This window comes from Sceloporus occidentalis, unplaced genomic scaffold, assembly GCF_023333645.1.
Source record: "Sceloporus occidentalis isolate IW3139 unplaced genomic scaffold, rSceOcc1.0.p SCAF_64, whole genome shotgun sequence".
Lineage (NCBI taxonomy): Eukaryota > Metazoa > Chordata > Lepidosauria > Squamata > Phrynosomatidae > Sceloporus > Sceloporus occidentalis.
Window position 1 is genome coordinate 170,831 of NW_028317044.1, and position 19,621 is coordinate 190,451.

Here is a 19,621-nt window from a genome sequence, read left to right on the forward strand (position 1 = left end):
AAACAGAAGCGGCTGGTTTCCAGAGCCATTGCTGCCCAGGAGGCTCCACTCAGGCGGCGGCGTGTGCCGGGAGGGCGCTGGGCCTGGCAGGGGCCTTGGTGGCAGGGCTACCTCAGCCTCTTCTTTATCCAAGCAACAAGGGGGCAGTGGAAGGTTTGGGGGAAGAGGAGGAGGAGGAGCCCCACTCGTCCCACTCGCCTGCAGCCTCTCACCCCACAGAATGCCACAGAGGCCCCCAGGAGGGTGGGCATCTAGTGCCAGGCCAGTGCCAGGCGGTGGGTTTCCATGAGGGAGCCCAGAGGGAGCCCAGAGGGACAGGGGCCTGGAAGAGGAAGGGGCTGCAGGGCGAGGGATCCTTTGGGGAGAAGGGAAGGAAGGAGAGGCCAGGAGGGCCCCTGCCCTGCCCTGGGTTTGCCTCTGGGCCTGCCCCGCCTTCCCTGCCTAAAAGAGACGGGAAAAGGAGGGACCCTTGGTCCTGGATCCGGTCCTGAAGAGGGACCCAGAGAGAGAGAGAGAGGAAGGAAGGAGGGAGGGAAGGAAGGAAGGAAGGAAATCCTGAGGGATGGAGAGCAGCGCCTCGCTTCCGAAGGGGCTGCAGTTCCCCTCGCGGCCACAGGAGGGCTCCCTCGCTCCACAAAGGGCGGCGGCAAGAGCCTCCTCCGCCTCCCTCCCAGTGAGCCCCGCCCCTTTCCCAGAGGCCCCTCCCACGCCGCCGCCGCCGCCGCCGCTCTGGACTTCCGGCCCGCTTGCCCTCTATGGCGCCCGCCCTCCTTTTTGCTTCCGGTTTCCGGTCTCTCTCAGGAGGCGGCCATGGCGGCGGTTCGGGGCCTCCGCATTTCGGTGAAGGCTGCCTCGGCGTCGTCTTCGGACCCGGAGCCCATGGAAGTCGAGGAGGGGGAGCTGCCGCTGCAGACCCAGGGCCCCGCCGAGGAGGAGGAGGAGGAGCGGGAGGAGCGGGAGGCGGAGGAGCGGGAGGCCCAGCAGCAGCGGCTGCCCTCGCCCTCTTCGCCGCCGCTGCCGCCTCCGCCGCCGCCTCCGCCGCTCGCTCAGGCCCCGCCGGGCCCCGCCTCCTCTTCCTCCTCCTCCTCCTCCTCCTCCTCCTCCTCCTCTCCGCCGTCGTCCTCGGTGCCGGTGCGGCGCTCGCTGAGGGAGCTGCTGCCGGTAATGGAGCTCGGGGCAGGGCTGCGGGGGAGAGGGAAGGGAGGAAGGAAGGAAGGAATTAAGGAAGGAGAGAAGGCAGAGAGGGAAGGAAGGAGGGAGGGAGGGAGGGAAGGAGGGTGGTGTTGGTGTTGGGGATCAGGGCCTCCTTCATTCTCCTCCTTCAGGAACCTGCAGACGGAGGCCCTTGCTTTGGGGGCCGCAGGGGGTCCCTCTCCTTTGGGGCTTCCTTCCTGAATACGATGATGATGATGATAAACTCCTCCTCCCTTTGGAGGATCAAGGGGGGCAAGAGCAGAGTCATCAGGTGCACTGCATAAGCAATAGCCAAAGCAGCCCCCTCCGATAAATAGAGAACTAGAGCACTAACAACCATCTAGATAGGTAAATAATGCCCAGGATCAGCCAAGAGAGAGGAAGGGGCCGGAGGCAAGGCGGAGGGGGCTGGTTAAGGGGGCAACAGTTCTATCCCAATCTCAGCTCAGAGCTCCCTCCCTCCCTTCCCTCCAGGAGACCAGCCGCAGGTATGAGAACAAGGCCGGCAGCTTCATCACAGGGATCGACGTCACCTCAAAGGTAACAGGGGGGGGGGGGCAAGGGAACCTTCCAGGGGGCAAGGGAAGGCCTTGGGGGCCGGATGTCTTCCTTGGGCCATACGGACGGAGCAAGGCAGGAAGGAAGGAGGGCTCCGAAAACAGACCAGCAAACGCAGGCCTCTGCTTACAGCCCTCATTGGACTCTGGGCTTTGCTTAGCCGTCTGCCTTGTAGCATTGCAAGGTGTGCCTGACTTTAAGGGTAAGCGTCAGAAGCGCTGTATTTGTGGGTTCATGCACAGCGCAGGTTGGACTAGTTGGCCCTTGCAGTCCCTTCCGACCCTCGGGTTTTTGGACTGAGCTCACAGTTTCCGAGGGCTGCCTCGTCTTCAGGTGCCTCTCATTTGCTGAGATGTCTTCTTTCTCATCTTGGGTGCCTTTGCTTTTCATAGGAGGCCATTGAGAAGAAAGAACAACGAGCGAAACGGTTTCACTTCCGCGCAGAGGTCAACCTGACCCAAAGGAACGTGGCCTTGGACCGAGACATGATGAAGAAAGGTAGGCCTTGTGTTTGCAGTCTGCTTCCTGGCGCTGAGGGCGAGACCCTGAGGGCGATGCCTCCTGGTCTGCATTTGCTCCCTCTCCCTTGGGTTGTGAGTCTACACCAAGGGCCCTGTGGCGGAGCAAAGGGATTGCCAGTACAGGGTTTCCAGTTGTTCTCAGGCCTGTTGTGGGGCAACCTTCTGCAGTGTTTTCTTTGATGCCTTTGGATCAGGGCAGTTGGGGTGAGAGCAGTGGAAGGGGAACTGGAAGAAATGGTGGGCGTTTTGGAGCTTGGAAGTGGTCTGGGGAGAGGCAGTTGTTATGATACATAGAGATCTTTACGTTATGAAGTTTCGTATTAAACGAACGCAGTATTGTTACTGGACTTATTTCGTTTTAAGCTTTAAATGTTACGGTTATGCAAAGGGAGTGGTGCTTTTGAGACTAAACGCATGGAAGAAATTGTAGCTTTTGTAGGCTTGGTCTACTTCCTCAGACCTTTTAGCATTCTCTGGGGGTGGCCTTGGCTCCTCCGCTGTCTCTTTCCCCAACTCCTGCTTTGCTCAGCCTGCTCTTGACGCGTACCCTCAGTTCTGGACTTTTCTGCAGCCATCCCCAAACTGCGGCTGGACACCATCTACGTTTACGGTGTCGACGAAATGAGCACCCAGGATATCTTTGTGTACTTCAAGGAATACCCACCTGCGCACATTGAGTGGCTGGACGACACCTCATGTATGTAGCTGGCGGTGCTTTGGCCTCTGGGGTCCTCAAGACAGACCTGGGGTGTGTTGGTGACCGGTGTGGAGGTGACGGAAGGGACATTGGTTGCTCCCCTCCTCGGTTGTTCTCGCAGCAGTGAAAAGCAGAGCTCCCTTGAGGTGCCAGCCTTCTGAGCAGAGAGGCTGCAGCAGCGCTTGGTGTCCGTTCTGCCCGCCTTGTTCGCGTTTGGTCTGTCTCTGTTGCCGGCTGACCTCCCACTGTACTTTCAGGCAATGTTGTCTGGCTGGACGAGGTCACAGCCACGCGAGCGCTCATCAATATGAGCTCCATGCCTGAAGAGGAGAAGATGAAGCCCCAAGAGAACAGCAGGAAGGTGATGGGCACAAATAAGAAAGGTGAAGATGGCCAGAAGGAAGTTTTTCCTTGTGTCGGCATAGCGCTCGGGTCCCCTTCAGGGAGACAGGCTTCCTCCAGGGTGGTCTTCTGTTGGAAAGGCAAAGTCCAGCCAGGAGATTCTGCTCTGTTTCTTGGCCAGTGGGGCTGGGAAGGGCATTAAAGAGATGCTGCTGCTGCTGCTGCTGCTGCTGCTCAGGGTGAACTGGAGGGGCTCTTTGCTCCTCTCAGTGGGAGCACACAGGTGCATTTGGCCCCAAATAGATTTATTACTGCAGGTTTTTAAAAGCTACCATTCTGATGGTGGATAACTCTCTTCCTTGAAGAGAAACAGGTGGGTGGCCAGAGCAGAGGGCAGGTTCAGAGGAAGCGACAATGGACCTTCAGGGGCTTCTGGAAAGGACTCCTTCTGACCAGAGCATCCTTCCTGGCAGGTAAAGGCGTCTGCTCATTCATTCCGTCTCATTCTGTGTTTCATTTCAGAGAAACAGGAGGAAAGCTCAGATGACGAAACGGAGGAGGGAGAGGTGGAGGATGACCATCCCAGTGACACAGAGGTCAGTGGAGGCTGGGTCCGCAGTTCTTCCAACCAGCGCCATAAAAAGGGGAGATGGACAGAGCAAGGAGTAGGAGGTGGCAGAGTTGGCAGGAATGTGGCAAATGGTGCAGCAGTGGCAGCTCCTGCTGGACTGCAAACCTTTGTGTGAAAGAGGGGATAAAGGCAGGTAAACCATCAGGAAAAGCCTTGTCAGGTGGACACCTCTGGCCAGACCCAGGTGCATTCATCTGGTGCAATTGCCTGCTGCTTCCCTCAGCAGCCAGCCCGATGTGGGGTTTCTTTTGGGGGAGCCAAAATGTACATGTGAACACTTCAATCATCTCGATGGTAAAGGACATAGCAGGGGAACCTAAAAGCAGAACGCGGAGGTTGAGGAAACAGTGGGGCAGCAGGGGCCTTTCTGTGCCCCTAAACCCTCTCTGTGGGTGGCAGCCGGTGGCCTCTCCTAAGTCATTGATGGGAATTCTTTCTGCAGCTGGATGTGCTGTCTCAAGTGGAAGAAGACTCCCTCCTGCGGAACGACCTTCGCCCGGCCAGCAAGCTGGCCAAAGGCAACAAACTCTTCATGAGGTTTGCTACCCGAGGTAAAGGATAGGGGTCTGGCAATGCAGGGAGGCACCACATTAAACAGACCAGAACAAGAAATGCAGAGGAGCCCTGAAGGCAGATCAGGGGCCAAAGGGCAAGATGCCACTCTCGGCCCTTTGGGCTGGCTGAATCCAGGAGTGAGTTCCTGTTGACGTGTCGAATCACAGGGTTGACCTAAATGGTAATCTAGGATTTGCTCCCATGGGCTCGCTCTTGTTGTGGCCGACATTGGAACTGAGGCGATTCTGTTTATCGCTTCTTAACCACTTCCATCCCGTCCGTCAGTTTTGCGTTACCAGAAGGGATGGGAAAGGAGAGAGGCACACTTGTCTGCACACTTGTCTCTGACTGTTTGCTTTCCTCTTCCAGATGACAAGAAGGAGCTTGGGGCCGCCAGGAGGAGCCAGTATTACATGAAGTATGGGAACCCCAATTATGGGGGCATGAAAGGCATCCTTAGCAACAGCTGGTGAGTGGGCAGGGCAGCTCCCTCTATACCCTTCCCAAGAATCTCCCGTGTGTCTGTGTGTGGAAGTGCAGCTGGGGGGGCTGGCATTGACATGGGGCTTGGGGCAGTGGGCTCCTCCCGGCCCTTGCCCTCCACTTCCCTGCAGCCAGGAAGCTCAGAGACATTGGGAGTGGTGATACTGACTGAGGGGCAGAATGGGAGGCCTGGCTTTTTGCAGTTCCCAGAGACCTTGTGTGGGCTGTCTCTGGGTCTTTCTATAAATGATAGATGCTTCTGTCACTGGAAGGCCCAGTTCAGGAGTGGCGCTGGGCCTCTTGGGAGATGGCTGCCAGGAAAGTGCAAGTGGGAACACTGTCAGGGGAGGGAAGCGCCCACTTTCCTTCGCCCATCACCTCCAAGCATCCGCCTACAGAGCAGCTCAGGTCTTTCTTCTGGGGGCCTTCTAGGAAGCGGAGGTACCATTCACGGCGACTCCAGCGGGATGTGATTAAGAAAAGGACACTAATTGGGGACGATGTTGGCCTGACGCCACCATACAAGCATCACCACTCAGGTAAAGTGGAGTCATGTGCTGTCTGTGGATGGCAAAAAAGCCGACGGAGTGGGGATAGTGTGGTCTTCTGGACTCTGTTCACTTTTGCAGTCAGAGAAGGCTGGGATAGCTTTCCCCTCTTAGTGTCTTGTAGCTTTGATTTCTGACAGTGTTCATGGGTAATGGGAGAGTCTTTGCATCGGGGGATAGCAATGTTTACTGTTCTCTTCCTTCAGGCTTAGTCAATGTTCCTGAGGAACCAATTGAGGAGGAGGAGGAGGAAGAGGTGGAGGAGGAAGATGACGATGACCAGGACATGGATGAGGACGATCGCGTTGTAGTGGAATACCGAGATGAGCTGCAGGCTTTCAAACAGTCGCGTGAGCGGAGTGCCTCTCGGCAGTCCAGTGCCAGCGACTCTGACGAAATGGACTATGATCTCGAGCTGAAGATGATCTCCACTCCGTCACCCAAGAAGAGCATGAAGATGACGATGTACGCTGATGAGGTGGAGTCTCAGCTGAAGAGCATTCGGTAAGACCCGCCGCCATCCTCCGGAAAGTCCCAGGGCCCAGATCTCCTGATGTTTGGTGGGCTGGGGATAGGGATGATCTGAGCATCTTCCTGGCCTGATAGTGGGTTTCCTTCCCTCTATATGGGGGCAACAAGTGGGAGCAGCTTCCAGCTGAAGGACACTCATGGTCTCCAGGGAAGGCGTGGTTGGCTGGTCTCTTGTATCAGGAGCAGCTTTGGATGGCCCTTGTGGTCTCTTCCAACTCTATGATTCCATGTGGTTCTGTATCCTTTGCCGCCGCCCGTGCCCCCCCCCCCCCCCACATAGCCTTATGACACACACACACACACTTCTCCGGAGATAGGTTCGTCTTTCTCAATGGGCCACTTTTGGATTCTACTGTTTTAAAAAACCCAACCATGTAGGAACTCAATGAGAGCAGACAACGTCGCTTCCAGCAACGTCAAGAATCGGATTGGAAGCAAAGGCCCCTCGGAGAAGGTTACCGACGTGCGGCTACTGTTGGAAGAGAAGCGGCTTGGAAATCCTGGCCAGCATCAGCCACCGCTGAGCTCTGTGAAATCAGGTGGGAGTGGGCAGGTCTTGGCCTCTGGCTGGCAACTCAGGTTGCCACTTGTGGTTTTGGGGAGGGGCTCAGTGCTGAACCCAGCTGACGTTTGCTGAAGCCTGGCTGTTCCTGGCAGGAGATGCAGCCCAGCCACCCTCCTCCTGTGTCAACTCTTCCCCTCCCCCTGTACTTTGTGTAAAGGCCCATCATTCCCTCTGGTCCCTGAGGCTGGCCTTGTTGGGGGAGCTGTGGCTCAGGGGTCTTTGGCTCCCCTTCTCAATTGGGCTTTTGTTTCAAGAGCAGAATCTGTGTCCTGATTGTTTGCTGCTGTTTCCAGATGTCCGGCAGAGGCTCGGCAAGAGGCCGCACTCTCCAGACGTCCCGCACCCAAGTGGCCCCTCCGCCTCTCACCGGGAGCCTGTGTCGGACGTCCACAGCCGGCTGGGAATCCCCAAGCAAGACAGCAAGGGCCTCTACTCGGATTCCAGGGAGAAGAAGTTGGGTCAGTCCTGGCGCAGGGGCAGAGTGGGTTGGCGCTTCAGGGCCTCAGGTCTCTCCATTGGGCCCCAGACTGCAACTTTGTGCTCTGGGAAGAAAGGTCCTGTGTAATAGACCAAAAGAGACATCTTCCCGTGTCAGCGGTGGTGGCTTCCAGGGTCTGAGTGACAGAGGTGGGCAAGGCCTCTCCCGGGGGTGTCTCTAGGGAAAGCCAAGCTGGGGTCTCACTTCATCCGTTCCATCCAAGAGGGTCGAATCTCACTTTGGGCCAGGCCTCACCGCAGGTCTGACGCCTCTTTAGACAAAGCTCTGTGTCTGCTTTTAAACTCTCTCTCTCTCTCTCTCTGTGTTACCAGCCAACCTGTGGACGCGACTGGGGCCCACGTCAAAGGCAGCAGAGAAGGCTCCCGAGAGAGCGGAGAAGCCCGCCTCCGCCACTGCCGCCTCCCCCGAGGAAGAGGACTCTGAGCTGCAGCGGGCGTGGGGGGCCCTGATCAAGGAGAAGGAGCAGTCCCGCCAGAAGAAGAGCCGCTTGGACCACTTGCCCTCGCTGCAGATCGAAATCAGCCGGGAGAGCAGCTCCGGGTCGGACACAGAGTCCTGATGGCCCTCCCAGGGGACGGCCCTGGCACGGCACGGCTGTGGGGTGGCACCGCCTGGCCCTGGGCCTCTGCGCGCCCGTGCTCCCCGGAAAGCCCCTGCGGTTTTGTAGAAGACGTGTGTGTGTCCTTGAGGTTTCCCGTGTTTCCCCTTCAAAAGTGACAGCGCAGGGCGAGCGTGTGTGTGTGTGTCTGTGTGTCCAGCGCCCCTTGCCCTGGACCGCCTTTGTCTCTGTGGAGCCCCTTCCGGCGGAGGCAGCCGTGCCAAGGCCCCCCTCCTCCTCCTGGACCCTGGACTCTGCTCCCTGGCTTCCCCTGAAGAGGAGGACTCAGCCACAGGAGGCAGGGAGGCTGCGCACACAACCCACCCACCCAGGAGGTGCTCTTTGTTGTTCGCCTGTGTAACGCTGGAGGAAGGCAGCAATGGAAATGATGGTTTTTTCTATCTATATATACATCCGTATACATCTATGGGAATGTGTGTGTGTGTGTGTTTATTGGAAGCCTTTAACCAAAGGCCAGGCGGCCATCTGTCCCGGGAGGCTTTGAGGGAGAGTTCCTGCATGGCAGACTAAAGGGCTTGAGCTGGACCAGGGCCCTTTTGGGGGTCTCTATGATTCTTATTGTGGCTGTTGACCGCAGTGGAAGCTCCGGAGGGCCCGAAGGAGGCCTCCTCCTTCTGGGGAAGAGGCTCCTGAAGGAGACGGAGGGAAGGAAAGAAGCGTCGCGGGGAGCTGGGCCTGAGAGGCGCTTCTCTCAAGACTACTACTACTACTTCCGCTTCCGCCGGGGAAAAGGGGGCGGGGCGGTGGGCGTGTCCACCCGGCGCGGCTACTCTCCCGGGGGCGGGGCTTCGGGAGCGACGTCACTCACTCGGGGAGATCCGCTTCCGGTAGGGGCGCAGGAAGTTTGTCCCCGCAGGGCCGCCGTCGTCGTCCCTCCCTCCCTCTCCATCGAGGAAGAGGAAGATGCGGCATCGGCGGCGCTGAGGGCGGTGAGGCGGGAAAGGCCCCGGAGTCCCCCCGGGAAGGAGGAGGCAGCGGGAGCCCCAGGGGAGGAAGGGAGGAGCCTCGGGGAAGCCCTCTCGGGACCCCCAGGGCCCTGCCTGGCTCCTTCTCAGGGGCCCCAGGGAGGCAGGGTCTGTGGGTCGGGGCCGGGAGAGGGCTCCCGGTCTGACGGCGGCGCTTCCTTCCCTGGCGGGAGGCAGGTGGGCCCAGATGCGGGCGACGGCGATGCTGGGGGCCGGCAGCCCCCTGGAGAACCTGCGTTCCTTCGTGGGCAGCCGCCCTCCGCTGGTGGTCTTCATGGTCAGCGCCAGCGCCGCCGCCGCCATCGCCTTCCTCACCTTGGGCTACTTCTTCAAGATCAAGGAGATCAAGGCCCCGGAGATGGCCGAGGTAGTAGGTCTGGCGGGCGGCAGGGGAGCCCGCCTCCCGGGGAGCCCCTTCCCTCCCTCCCTCCCTCCCTCTGGGGTCCCCTGGGAGGCCCTGACCCCCGCTTCCTCTCTCCCAGGACTGGAACACTTTCCTGCTGCGCTTCAACGACCTGGACTTCTGCGTCTCGGAGAACGAGACCCTGAAGCACCTGGCGGCCAACGAGACGGCGGCCGCTCCTCCTCCTGCTCCGGACAGCGCCACCAGCGGAGGCCCCCCCTTGCGGCCTTCGACCGCCTCCCCTCAGGCCCTGGAGGACCCCGGACCCCTCAACACCTCCGTGGGCATCACCCTCACCCTGGACCCCCTCAGGCCCTTCGGGGGCTTCTCCAGAAACGTCACCCACCTGCACTCCAGCGTCTTCGGACACCAGCTGGGACTCTCAGGTGCGCCAGGCAGGCTCACAAGCCAAGGGGAAGGCCCTTTCTGGCCTGGATGGGTTTACTGCCATGTCTGGGAGAGCGTCCCATAATGGGGCCGAAAGGCTCCTGCCATCCCAGGGAGGATGAGCAGTTTCCTATCTCATAGGGATGGGATGTTAACGATTGCATCTCAGTTCTCCTTTGCTTGGGCTCCTTGAGCACAGCCTGCCCTTTGCTGCTTTCCCTTTTTACCCTCCTGTGCTTCTCCTCCCCCCCCCCCTAAAGGCAGAGAAGCCCATGAGGAGATCAACATCACCTTCACCTTGCCGGCGGCCTGGAATTCGGACGACTGCGTCCTGCATGGCCACTGCGACCAAGTGGTCTTCACCACCTGCATGACCATCACAGCCGCAAGCAGCGTCTTTCCGGTCACAGTGTAAGGACGCCCCGCCCCACATCCGCACCCACAGCTCCCAAGGCCTTTCATAGAGTTGGGAGAGACCCCAAGAAGGGCCATCCGTTCCAACCTCAGTCTGCCATGCAGGAACTCTCAATCAAAGCATCTCCATTGACAGATGGCCATCCAGCCTCTGTTTTTTAATGGCTTCAGGTTGGCTCTGAAGTTGTAATGTCCACTCTAGTAACTGGTTTGTCCCCAGATGCTCAGTGAACCATTTGACAGGGGGGCACACTCCCTCAATGGAGTGCAATGGAGTCTCCTTCTTTGGAGGTCTTTAAAGAGAGGTTGGATGGATGGCCATCTGTCAATGGGGATGCTTTGATTGAGAGTTCCTACATGGCAGAATAAAGGGGTTGGACTGGATCAGGGCCCTTCTTGGCGTCTCTTCCAACTCTATGATCCCAGAGGAATGGGGGCATGAGCTGGAGAGAGGAACAGTGTGTGTGTGTGTGTGTGTGTGTGTGTGTGTGTGTGTGGACCTTGACAAGCAACCTCCTTCTGGTTTTGCTCCTCTACCCCACTCCTTGCAAGCTTTGCCATGCGCTGCTGCAGCTGCCATGCGCTTGCTGTTGCCTCGCAAGGTTGTGAGCAGAGTTTCCAAGAGTGATGTGGGGCTGGGAAGAGAGGTTTGTGGAAATACGCTCCTTTTCTTCATGAATGGGAACTGCAGCTAGAGATCAGAGAGGGGCTGGAGGGGGGGCAGCATTGGGGAACAGTACAGAAAAACAGTGAAGTGGGTTTGGTTGAAATCACTCCTGGCCACAAGAGAAGCCTCCTTGGCTCAGCCGAAGGGCCTCCCTCTGCCTTAAGGGAGGAGGAGGAGGAGGCTGGGCCCTCAGAACCCCTGTCTTTGTGTGTCTCTGCAGGCAGCCTCCCCACTGCGTCCCAGAGACCTACGTCAACGCCACCTTCTGGTACAAGGTCTTCACTACCGCCAGGGACTCCAACACGAAATACACCCAAGACTACAACCCTTACTGGTGTTACAAAGGAGCCGTTGGCAAAGTCTATCACGCGCTAAACCCCAAACTGACGGTCATCGTCCCAGATGTAAGCAAGGCTTCTGTTGTGGTCTCTGACTGGGATGAATACTGTGAATGGCTCTCTGGATGTGGCTGGACTGCAGCTCTCAGCAGAGCTAATGGGGGTGGATGATGGGGGTTTCAGAGTCACCACCTCTGAAAGGGGCTCGGCTTACAAGCGATGCCTAATCCCAACCCTGTTCTCTTCAGAGGCATACCTGCTATCTTCAGTACCTGCAGATTCTCAGTCCTAGAATTGTATCGAGGGGCAGCTGCAGGTGAAACCCACCATTTTCCTGCCTTGGGCACGATGGCCTCCCACTGCTGCCTTCAATGCTGTGTCTGTGTCTTCCTTTCCCCGGCAGGACGACCGCTCTCTGATCAACCTGCATTTGATGCATACCAGCTACTTTCTCTTTGTGATGGTAATCACCTTGTTCTGCTACGCCGTCATTAAAGGCCGGCCGATCAAACTGCGGCAGAGCAGCTCGGACTTCTGCCCAGAAAAGGTGAGTGTGAAAAGGTCCCTGGAGCCTTGGAGGGGAAGCAGGCAACCTTCCTCATGGCCGAGGGAGGTGCTCTTCTGACAACCATTAGGTTTACAGACTGGGTGCCGGCTCAGCACTGGGCACCTGAGCATCCGCTCACACTCTGCAGCAGACCAAGGCCTTCTTTTCCCTCCTTAGGTTGCTTTCTCAGAAGCGTGATGGGCTGCTGCCGCTGCTTCCTCCTGCAAGGGACTGAGTCTGTGACCGTTGCCTGCCGAACCTGGAACCGGGCCCCCGATTTGTTACGAATTACCTTGCGACGTTGGGTCACTCCAACCAAAGACGTTTCAAGTGCCTGTAACGGTTATTTATATAAGGATTCTGCTTGGAAGAGGAACCGGTGGGAGTCTGGTTCTCCCCCTTTTTGGTGCGGGAGTCTGGGCCAGAGAGATTTGGGGCAGGGGAGGGTTGCCTTGGACAGCCCAGGTGCCTTTTGCGAGTGTCTCTGAATATAATAAGCACCTTATCTTCCTCTTCCTTGTGATCCGGCCGAAGCAGCTCCAAAGCCGCTGCTCTGCTCCACGAACCCGAGTGCGTTTTGTCACTGTCCGTTCCTTCTTCCTGTTTGCTCCCTGCTTGCCAAAAGATACCCACCTTCCTAGGTTTTGTCTGAAAGAAACACCCAAGATGTCCGTGTGATTATATCGGCTGTAGTTCGGAAAGACGATGTGCTTGTAATGTTAGATTTATTACTGTCCTTTAAGCAAGAGAGGCCCTGCCCCGCTCTATGCTGCCTTGCCTGTCTGTGGAAGCGCCCGGCTCCTTGCTTGCGGCGGTGGAAGCCACATCCCAGGCCTCATGTGGGGCCCTTTCTGCCAGGATGAAGCCCCTGGCCGAGCTGCGCAAGTGCGCATGTGGAGGTGGGAGAGAGGCGTGCGCTGGGTCTCCGTCCAAGGCTGACCCTTGGTATGGGCCACCTGCGTTTTGGGCTGCTGTTGATGTCCATGGCCCTTGGGAAGTGAGGTCTCACCTGCCGTGAGAGGTTGGCGCATGGGAGCTCAGATGGAGGGTCCATGGTGCTGTTTCCCCCGATGGAGAGCCAGCTGGTGCTTGGGAAGGAGCATCCAGGACGCTGCCTTTGGGGTGCATTGAAGTCCAGCCTGGGGGGGGGGGTGTCCACCACTCGGCTGTTTCTCTTCCGTTTCCCCAGACGGCGCTCCATGCGCAACTTCCTCTCTTCCTCCACCATCATGGGATGCAGGTGTCCCAGGGCCCCTTCCTGCAGGGATGCCTTAACGATGCCCGCCTCGCACCTGGGGCCATAGGACCCCCGTTTTCTCCTCTGAGGGTGGCATTAGCATTGGGGGGGCTGTCTTGTCTCCATGGAGATGATGCTCTTGGTTTTTCCTCCCACTAAGGAAAGTGGCCTCCGAGGGTCTCCTTTTGAGGAAGAAGACGAGGGTCCTGTTTGGCGTTTGCTTGCTCTCTGTGTCTTTCCACAAAGCGGTGGCTGCTGCGGCTGTAGAGAAAGAAGTGGCCACAAAGGAGGCCTTGCGCGCGGAGTGGCTCTGGGAGGAGAGCGCTGGGCTGCTGTGGGTCTGGGGTGCGGTTGAAGCTGCTTCTCTGTCTGACTTTGAGGGCTCATTCAGATGCCAAGCAGGAGGGACAGGCGGGGCCTTGCGGCAGTCCTTCGGATCATATTGATCTGGTCTCTTGCTCTTTCCCGCCTCGCTATTAATTGAATCAGTTTTGATTCCGTCTGTGTTTCCTTGTTAGGAACCCGCCCTCCTCCCCGAGTTGTTCTTTCGTGGCAGGCAGCCTGTGAATGTCTGTCCCCTGCCCTCCCTCCGTCCGTGGGATTCCTCAGCCATGGGTCGGGGGGGGCGGCGTTTCTCTCCTCGGGGGGCGGATTGTGTTTGGCAAATGTGGATGTTGCTTTGCAAAATAAAAAGTTTATTACCACCAGCGCCTTTCCGGAAAGTTCCTCGGCCCTTGCTTCCAAAGCGCCTCCAGCCCCCCGGAAGGGACCCTTGCCCCAAAAGCGGGCCTGAAGCTCTTCCTGGCCCTTAGCTGTGGGAAAGAGTGCCTGGCGTGGGGCTGCCCCGTTGTCCTGGGTGCGAAAGAGAGCTGATGGTGGCTCCAGAAGTGGCCCTTGTCAGGGGCTGCCTTTGTCCAGTGGAGGAGGTCATGAAGTGTAACCCAGGGCTCCTCAGGGGACAAGGGGCTCCGCAGGGCCAGCGCAGAAGAGGGCCCTGTTGTCCTGGGTGCGACAGAGAGGCGGTGCACGTGTGGCTCCAGTGGTGGCTCTTCCCAGGGGGCTCAGGAGGACCCAGGACCCCTTGGAGGACAGGGGGCTCCGCAGGTCCTGCCCAGAGGAGGGCCCCTCCTGGCAGGCCTCCTCCCAGGGCTCCCTTTGGAGGTGCGAAGGGGCTGGGCTCTCCTCATAGAATCACAGAACTGGGAGAGACCCCTGATCCGGTCTGGCAGTCTTCTTCTGCCATGCAGGAACTCCATCGAAGCGTCCCCATTGACAGATGGCCACCCAGCCTCTGCTGAAAGGCAGCCTCCAAGGAAGGGGGGTCCGCTCTCTCTCTCTCAGCCTCGAGAGACGAGGGGCGCCCTCCGCGAGACGCTCCGCACGTGCTGGAAGGAAGGGGGAGGAGCCACCGCAGGGAGGCCACGCCCCTCCAGCGCAATAGTTTCCTCACTCGAAGGAAGGGGGCGGGGCGGGGCGGGGCCGGGGGAGGAGCCAGCGCACGGGAAGCCCCTCCCCTTCCAGCGCAACAGTTCCCTCCTCCTCCTCCTCCCTCTGGTCTCAGTCTAGAGAAGGAAGGCAGGAGGGAAGGCGGCCGGAGGGGTGCTGCTCTCTCTCTCCCTGCCAAGATGGGGGCCAAGCAGACCAAGGCGGGCTGCGCCCTTCCCTCTGCGGAGGAGGGAGGCGAGGTGCCCCGCGTCCCCCGCCCTCGCCGCCGGCTGCTCTCCTCGCCTTCCTGGCCCTGGCCTTGGTGGCCCCCGGGGGGAGAGCTGCTGGCCGCCCTGCAGCCTCCTCCTCCGGCTCCTCCGGCTCCGTCTCCGTCTGGAGCGGTGTCTGCGCCCTACCTCCGCCGCGTGGGGCTGGTGCAGGAGCTGCTCCGCCTGGCCAAGCAGGGGCGCCGCCACGAGGCCACGCTGCTCCTCCGCAGCCTCCGCCAGGTAGGCAGGGAAGAGGCAGGAGGGCCCTGGCAGGGAGGCAGGCAAGGCGGCTGAGAGCCTCTCCTCCTTCTTCTCCCGCAGGACCTGGGCCTGGAGTCGACCTCGCTGGACGACGTCCTCTACCGCTACGCCTCCTTCCGGAACCTGGTGGACCCCATCAGCCACGACCTGATCCTCGGCCTGGCCAGGTACATCCACTGCCCCCGAGCGGTGAGTACCTGCAGAGACCCAGGAAGGGGGCCCCATTGGCCCCAGACGGCCAGCAGCCTCTGCTCCCAGGTCCCTTGCCATCCATTGCTCCATTGGAGCAGCAGCAGAAGACAGAGGCTTCAAGAGGGCTGGCTCTCCTGTCCCCCTTTCGTCTCCTCCTGGGATGTTTGGGGGAGGACGGTCCAGTGGTTGCAGCAGAAGGGGCCATGAGGAAGACCCCCCCCCCTCTCTCTCTCTCTGTGATTGTTATCATGCTTTGTTCTTCCAGCCCTGTCTGTGGGAGAGCGGAGGGGGGCCCTTCGGAGCCTGTGTTCCTGGCCTCTGAGGCCCCAGCCTTTCCTGGCAGCTTGGCTTCCTGCAGCTGCTGCCTCCGGCCATGAATACTTCAGGAGGCTCCTGGCTGGGAGGAGACGGAGGGGCCTGACCCACTCAGGCCAATTAGCCAGAGCCCTGGGGTCTGGGCACAGTCTCTTCTGGGAGGATGCTGTTTGCAAAGCACTGGAGATGTGGGGCGCATGTCTGCAAGAGTGGGAGCCAGGACCCTGGAGGGTGGCCCTTTGGTGGCCAATGGGTCAGTGGTCCAGGGGCTGCCTGCTCCGGGTGGCATTGGGGCCCTTAGGGATGCCGTCCTCCTCCTCCTTGCTCCGCCAAAGACCCCCCAACCGCCCCTTTGCCTCCCTTGCAGGAGGGGGACTCTCTGGGGGCCCTGGAGAAGCTCTGCCGCCAGCTGACCTACCACCTGAGCCCTCACTCCCAATGGAGGCGCCAAGGCCTGCTCAAGAAGAAGCCCCACGCCTGGTGAGTCAGGGGCTTCGGGGTCTGGGGTTCTCCGGTGGGGACTTGGGGGGTTGGGGATCGGCACAAGCCATGCGCGGTTTGTGTGCGCATGGCGGACGGGAGCCCTGTGGAAGCAGCCCCTGGATGTCTCTGGCAGAGAGTGGGGGTCTTTGTGGGTCCCAGGCCAGGCCTTTGCAAGCAGGCGCTAGGCAAGATGGAAGAGCCACTCCTAGGCCTCTTGGGTTGGCTGGGATCATGTTATTGTTACTGCCACAATTCCTTGTGGCCTCAAAGGGAGGTATTGCAAAGGAAAACCCTGGGCTGAAGATGGAGGTCTTGCAGGAGGGGCTGCTGCACCCTGGGGCCCAAAGGCTACTCCGCCTTCTCCTCCTCCTTGCAGCCTCTCTCCCCTGAGAGAGTGCCATCCATCCATCCATCCATCCATCCATCCATCACTGCCATCAGGAGAGTCTGGCCTGGCTTAGGTGTGTGCTTGTGGGTCTGGCACATGAGGAGGGAGGTTGGAGCACATGAAATGCACATGCCTTCCGCGGGGCTGGAGCTGCGGAAGACGCGCTTGTGTCCGCCTGCGCCTGCTGCTTCCCTGTGTAACACTTTCCCTCTTGAATGGTGCTCTTGTTGTGTTGCTGCTGGCAGAAAAAAGGAGGTGCCAGCTGGGTCCTCCAGGAAGGGAAGGGAAGGGGGCAGGCGGGCGCTGTCTCTTGCCCTCCTCTGGTCCACCTCTCCTCCTCCTCCTCCTCCTCCTCCTCCTCCTAATCTTCACTCAGATTAATTGGAGATTAATTTCTCCTTGGCTTTCACCATCCATCTGCTGCTGTTGCTGCTGCTGAGGATATTGAAAGCACTCTGAAGGTTGCGCTGGCTAAGATCTGATCAGGCAGGCATGCATTGGAAGCCCCTGGCATGCATGCTTCCTCCCTCCCTCCCTCCCTTCAGACAGCTGCTCTTTCTTTCTTTCTTTCTTTCCTGGGTGACAGACTATGGGGGGATCTTGGCTTCCCACTTCTCTGGTCTGTCTTGCCAACCCCCCCTAAAGAGCCTTGGAGAATGGCTGAGGTGCTTCTCTCTGTGTTTTTCTCCTCCTGCGGAGAGGATGGCGGCCCTCCTTTTGCCTGGGTCTGCCTCTGGCGCTGGAGGCTGCGTCTGACAGAGGCTGGGCTGCTTCCTCCACAAAACACAGCCAGGCCCTGCTCTCTGTTCCCTCTCACCCTCAGCCTCCTTCCTCTCTTCTCTAACATGTGCCTCCACCTCCTGGGACACATTTCTGGGATCATCTGCGGGAGCAGCATGGGATGTTGGGGAAAGCATAGCCAGGGAACCTGGATTTTGCTGGCTGTCTTTGGCCCCATACAGACAGGCCAAAGTAAAGCTGCTTTGGGTCACTTTGGAGGTATGCTGCTTAAATGATGCATGCATCTTAAGAGGCCAGAAGCTGTGCTCCAATCCTTAGGACTGGAACATGGCTTTGGTGTGGCTTCTGGACTCTTAGGACGCATGCATCATTTAAACAGCATACCTCCAAAGTGACCCGAAGCAGCTTTATTTTGGCCTGGCTGTATGGGGCCTTTCTCACTCATTCTCTAAACTGATGGCAATCTCGGCATCCCTCTCACTCGCCCCTGAACTATTGGCTTTGCTTGGCTTTCTCCTTGGGAGCAGTTGTCGCTCCAGAGGGCCCTTCTGTCTGACCGTCTCTCTTGCCTTCCAGCCTGAAAGCGGTCCTGGTGGGAAACCCGCTGGACAACACGGTGGACCTTTCGGGCATCCCTCTGACCCCGAAGGAGCTGGAGCGGGTCGCCGCTTACCTCCGGAGCAGCTCTTCCTTGGTGGAGAACGTGGAGCTCTGCTTCACGGAGCTGACAGACGAGATGTTCCTGCAGCTGCTGCCGGTGCTGAGCGCCTTGCCGCGCCTGGCCACGCTTTCCCTCAATGGCAACAGGCTCACTAAGGCTGTCCTCCGGGATTTGACCGAGGCCCTGAAGGACCCCCGCAATTTCCCCAGTGTCACCTGGATCGACCTGGGCAACAACGTGGACATCTTCTCTCTGCCGCAGCCCTTCCTGGTCAGCCTCAAGAAGCGGTGCCCCACACAGGGCAGCCTCCCCACCATCCTGGAGTTTGGCGAGGGGCAGGCGAGCGACACGGAGGGGCAGGAGAGCCTGTCGCCCTCCAGGGTCCAGGACGCGCTGGCTGACGGACCAGAGATGGTGGAGCTGAGGCTGTGGCCGGGTGCATCTGATACGGAAGCGGCGGTGGCGGCTGCTCCTGGATTCGTTCAGACATGACGGGGAGGCGGCTGCTCCGGAGGGATCCTTCAGCTGCCACAGAGAGGCTTTTCTTCCTGGGTAACTGAGTGAAGGATGGAGGGTGGGTAGAGGCACACTAGTTCTGACTTCTGAGAGGATGGGGTGAAGGTGGCAAGCTGCAAAGCCATTTGGGTGTCCATGGAAAGGGCTGCTGAATTGGCCTGCCAGCCGCGTGGCATTTGCCTGCCAATTCCAAGACCGTCTAACCAGCTTAAAGGAAGGAGATCACTTGTGGCTTCCCTGGGTCCAGAGAATGCAAGAGGCCAAGCGAAAGGGTGGCAGCCACTATTGCACCAGATGGGTAGCTTTCTTTCTCCTTAGCTTCAGGTGAAACCTAGCCGTCTATCAAAATGGCCGTTTCCTTTGGAGCCAATTCTGCACCTCATTACAGAGTAGCTACACATGCTTTTGTGTCCTTAGATGAATGATTGGTTCGGGAAGAAGTTGCGCGGAAGGAGTGCCATGCTTGATTAGAGGTGCAACGGCCGAGGGAAGAGAGAACGGCCCACCAAGTAGAGGCATGTATTGGATTCCAAGCATAGGGCTGGATTAAAAGGAATGGTGTTCCTCTACACAGACCCCTCCGGAGAACTTGAGGAGGGGTCCCAGTTCTGCAGAAAGTGTTGGTGTGAGAGGTTTATCCAGGGAACGCAGCCGCCTGAGTCCCTTTGGTTTCGGGGGGCGAGGCAGGGACTTTAAAGTGTGCTTGGCGCATGCGGAAACCAGCAGGCATTGAGCCCTGGGTGGCTGTTTCCCTGCGTTGTGTTGCGCTGCAGTTAACTTGTTGTATGAAACAGGTGTAGTTTATCACGCAGGCTGTGTGGCTCAGCTGCTGCTTCTGCTTGTGACGCATTTCCCATCACTGTGGCGGGAGACGAGGGAAGGCAGGCGGGGTGTGAAACCAGCAGCGCAGCCCCATCTCTCTCTCCCTCTCTGATGTCCTTAGGGAGGGAGCCACTGCCACTTGACCCATGATGGTGCCCAGGGCTTTCGAAACAAAGGCCGGACCCCCCCCCCACCCCACAAAAACACCTCCCCAGGGGACCAAAGGCACAGGGCAGCAGCCTCCCTCTGACCCCCAAGTGTTGTTTAGGGAGGGCTCCTTGGTAGAGAATGACCGCTGCGGGAGGGGATGGGGGTCCTTCCACTCCGAAGCATAGGCCGCCATGCTGGGCCCTCGGTCTGCTCCCTGCCTGGCAGATTGGAACCATGCGCCCAGGAGGCAACACCACCTGCCCTGCTTCAAGATTTGCCATAGTTTGCATGTAACTGACATGGTTTTTTTTATCGGTTGGGCATAATAACAATAATAATAATAATAATAATAATAATAATAATAATAATAATAAGAATATGTCTTACTCGAAATGCCATGGTTTCCTTTGCGGTCAGATTAATGCTTGGGGTTGGGAGAAAGGGGGTTGGTGGAGCAGACTGTGTTCCTGGGAGGGAATCAAGGGCTGGAGGAAGGAGACCCCGCCATGAAGGGCTCTGAGCGGGAGACACAGCCATTCCTCCCAGGCAGCAAGGAAGGAAGGTCAGCCATCTTCTTCCGCTCCTCATCTTGAGCCAGAAGTATTTTCACATCAAGCTTCAGTGTCTCTGGTCAAGCATCTGCGAAGGACCTTGGTGGATCCTTGCAGGCTGAACCCCACTGTAGACCCAAACCCAG

General features: G+C 58.7%; 3 protein-coding genes across 5 annotated transcripts; all 3 read left to right on the top strand.

Annotated features, from left to right (window-relative positions):
- The first annotated feature begins 674 nt into the window (after window positions 1–674).
- On the top strand, window positions 675–8,151 carry LOC149287010 (nuclear cap-binding protein subunit 3-like). 2 transcript variants are annotated; one of them, XM_089493241.1, is made up of 13 exons: window positions 675–1,161; window positions 1,669–1,734; window positions 2,145–2,250; window positions 2,845–2,970; window positions 3,228–3,353; window positions 3,835–3,908; window positions 4,386–4,494; window positions 4,868–4,967; window positions 5,414–5,520; window positions 5,736–6,033; window positions 6,439–6,599; window positions 6,919–7,083; window positions 7,436–8,151. In XM_089493241.1, exons 1-13 carry the CDS (start codon window positions 811–813, stop codon window positions 7,681–7,683), a joined length of 2,037 nt encoding a protein of 678 aa, XP_089349367.1. In that variant the 5' UTR covers window positions 675–810; the 3' UTR covers window positions 7,684–8,151. The 2 variants fall into 2 exon arrangements, with proteins under 2 accessions (XP_089349367.1, XP_089349368.1); XM_089493242.1 differs by lacking the exon at window positions 2,845–2,970 and having other exon boundaries at window positions 676–1,161.
- A 434-nt stretch (window positions 8,152–8,585) lies between these two features.
- LOC149287011 (transmembrane protein 248-like) lies at window positions 8,586–12,168 on the top strand. Of its 2 annotated transcripts, XM_089493344.1 has the most exons (7): window positions 8,586–8,672; window positions 8,886–9,075; window positions 9,191–9,497; window positions 9,759–9,909; window positions 10,800–10,983; window positions 11,321–11,464; window positions 11,642–12,168. In XM_089493344.1, the coding sequence occupies exons 2-7, from the start codon at window positions 8,896–8,898 to the stop codon at window positions 11,660–11,662; spliced, it is 987 nt and encodes a 328-aa protein (XP_089349470.1). In that variant the 5' UTR covers window positions 8,586–8,672; window positions 8,886–8,895; the 3' UTR covers window positions 11,663–12,168. The 2 variants fall into 2 exon arrangements, with proteins under 2 accessions (XP_089349470.1, XP_089349469.1); XM_089493343.1 differs by having other exon boundaries at window positions 8,586–9,075.
- Window positions 12,169–14,278: 2,110 nt separating this feature from the next.
- LOC149287012 (leucine-rich repeat-containing protein 75A-like) lies at window positions 14,279–19,246 on the top strand. The gene is made up of 4 exons (XM_089493342.1): window positions 14,279–14,635; window positions 14,717–14,845; window positions 15,531–15,643; window positions 17,352–19,246. The coding sequence occupies exons 1-4, from the start codon at window positions 14,327–14,329 to the stop codon at window positions 17,926–17,928; spliced, it is 1,128 nt and encodes a 375-aa protein (XP_089349468.1). The 5' UTR covers window positions 14,279–14,326; the 3' UTR covers window positions 17,929–19,246.
- Window positions 19,247–19,621: the final 375 nt, after the last annotated feature.

Excerpts from the sequence above, each read along its gene's own strand:
- LOC149287012 (XM_089493342.1), top strand. The coding sequence starts at position 14,327 with ATGGGGGCCAAGCAGACCAAGGCGGGCTGCGCCCTTCCCTCTGCGGAG. Across the intron at positions 14,636-14,716 it reads TCCTCCGCAGCCTCCGCCAG|GACCTGGGCCTGGAGTCGAC; the intron begins GTAGGCAGGGAA and ends CTTCTCCCGCAG. Across the intron at positions 14,846-15,530 it reads ACATCCACTGCCCCCGAGCG|GAGGGGGACTCTCTGGGGGC; the intron begins GTGAGTACCTGC and ends CCTCCCTTGCAG.
- LOC149287011 (XM_089493343.1), top strand. The coding sequence starts at position 8,896 with ATGCGGGCGACGGCGATGCTGGGGGCCGGCAGCCCCCTGGAGAACCTG. Across the intron at positions 10,984-11,320 it reads TGACGGTCATCGTCCCAGAT|GACGACCGCTCTCTGATCAA; the intron begins GTAAGCAAGGCT and ends TTTCCCCGGCAG. Across the intron at positions 11,465-11,641 it reads CGGACTTCTGCCCAGAAAAG|GTTGCTTTCTCAGAAGCGTG; the intron begins GTGAGTGTGAAA and ends TTCCCTCCTTAG.
- LOC149287010 (XM_089493241.1), top strand. The coding sequence starts at position 811 with ATGGCGGCGGTTCGGGGCCTCCGCATTTCGGTGAAGGCTGCCTCGGCG. Across the intron at positions 5,521-5,735 it reads ATACAAGCATCACCACTCAG|GCTTAGTCAATGTTCCTGAG; the intron begins GTAAAGTGGAGT and ends CTCTTCCTTCAG. Across the intron at positions 6,600-6,918 it reads GCTGAGCTCTGTGAAATCAG|ATGTCCGGCAGAGGCTCGGC; the intron begins GTGGGAGTGGGC and ends TGCTGTTTCCAG.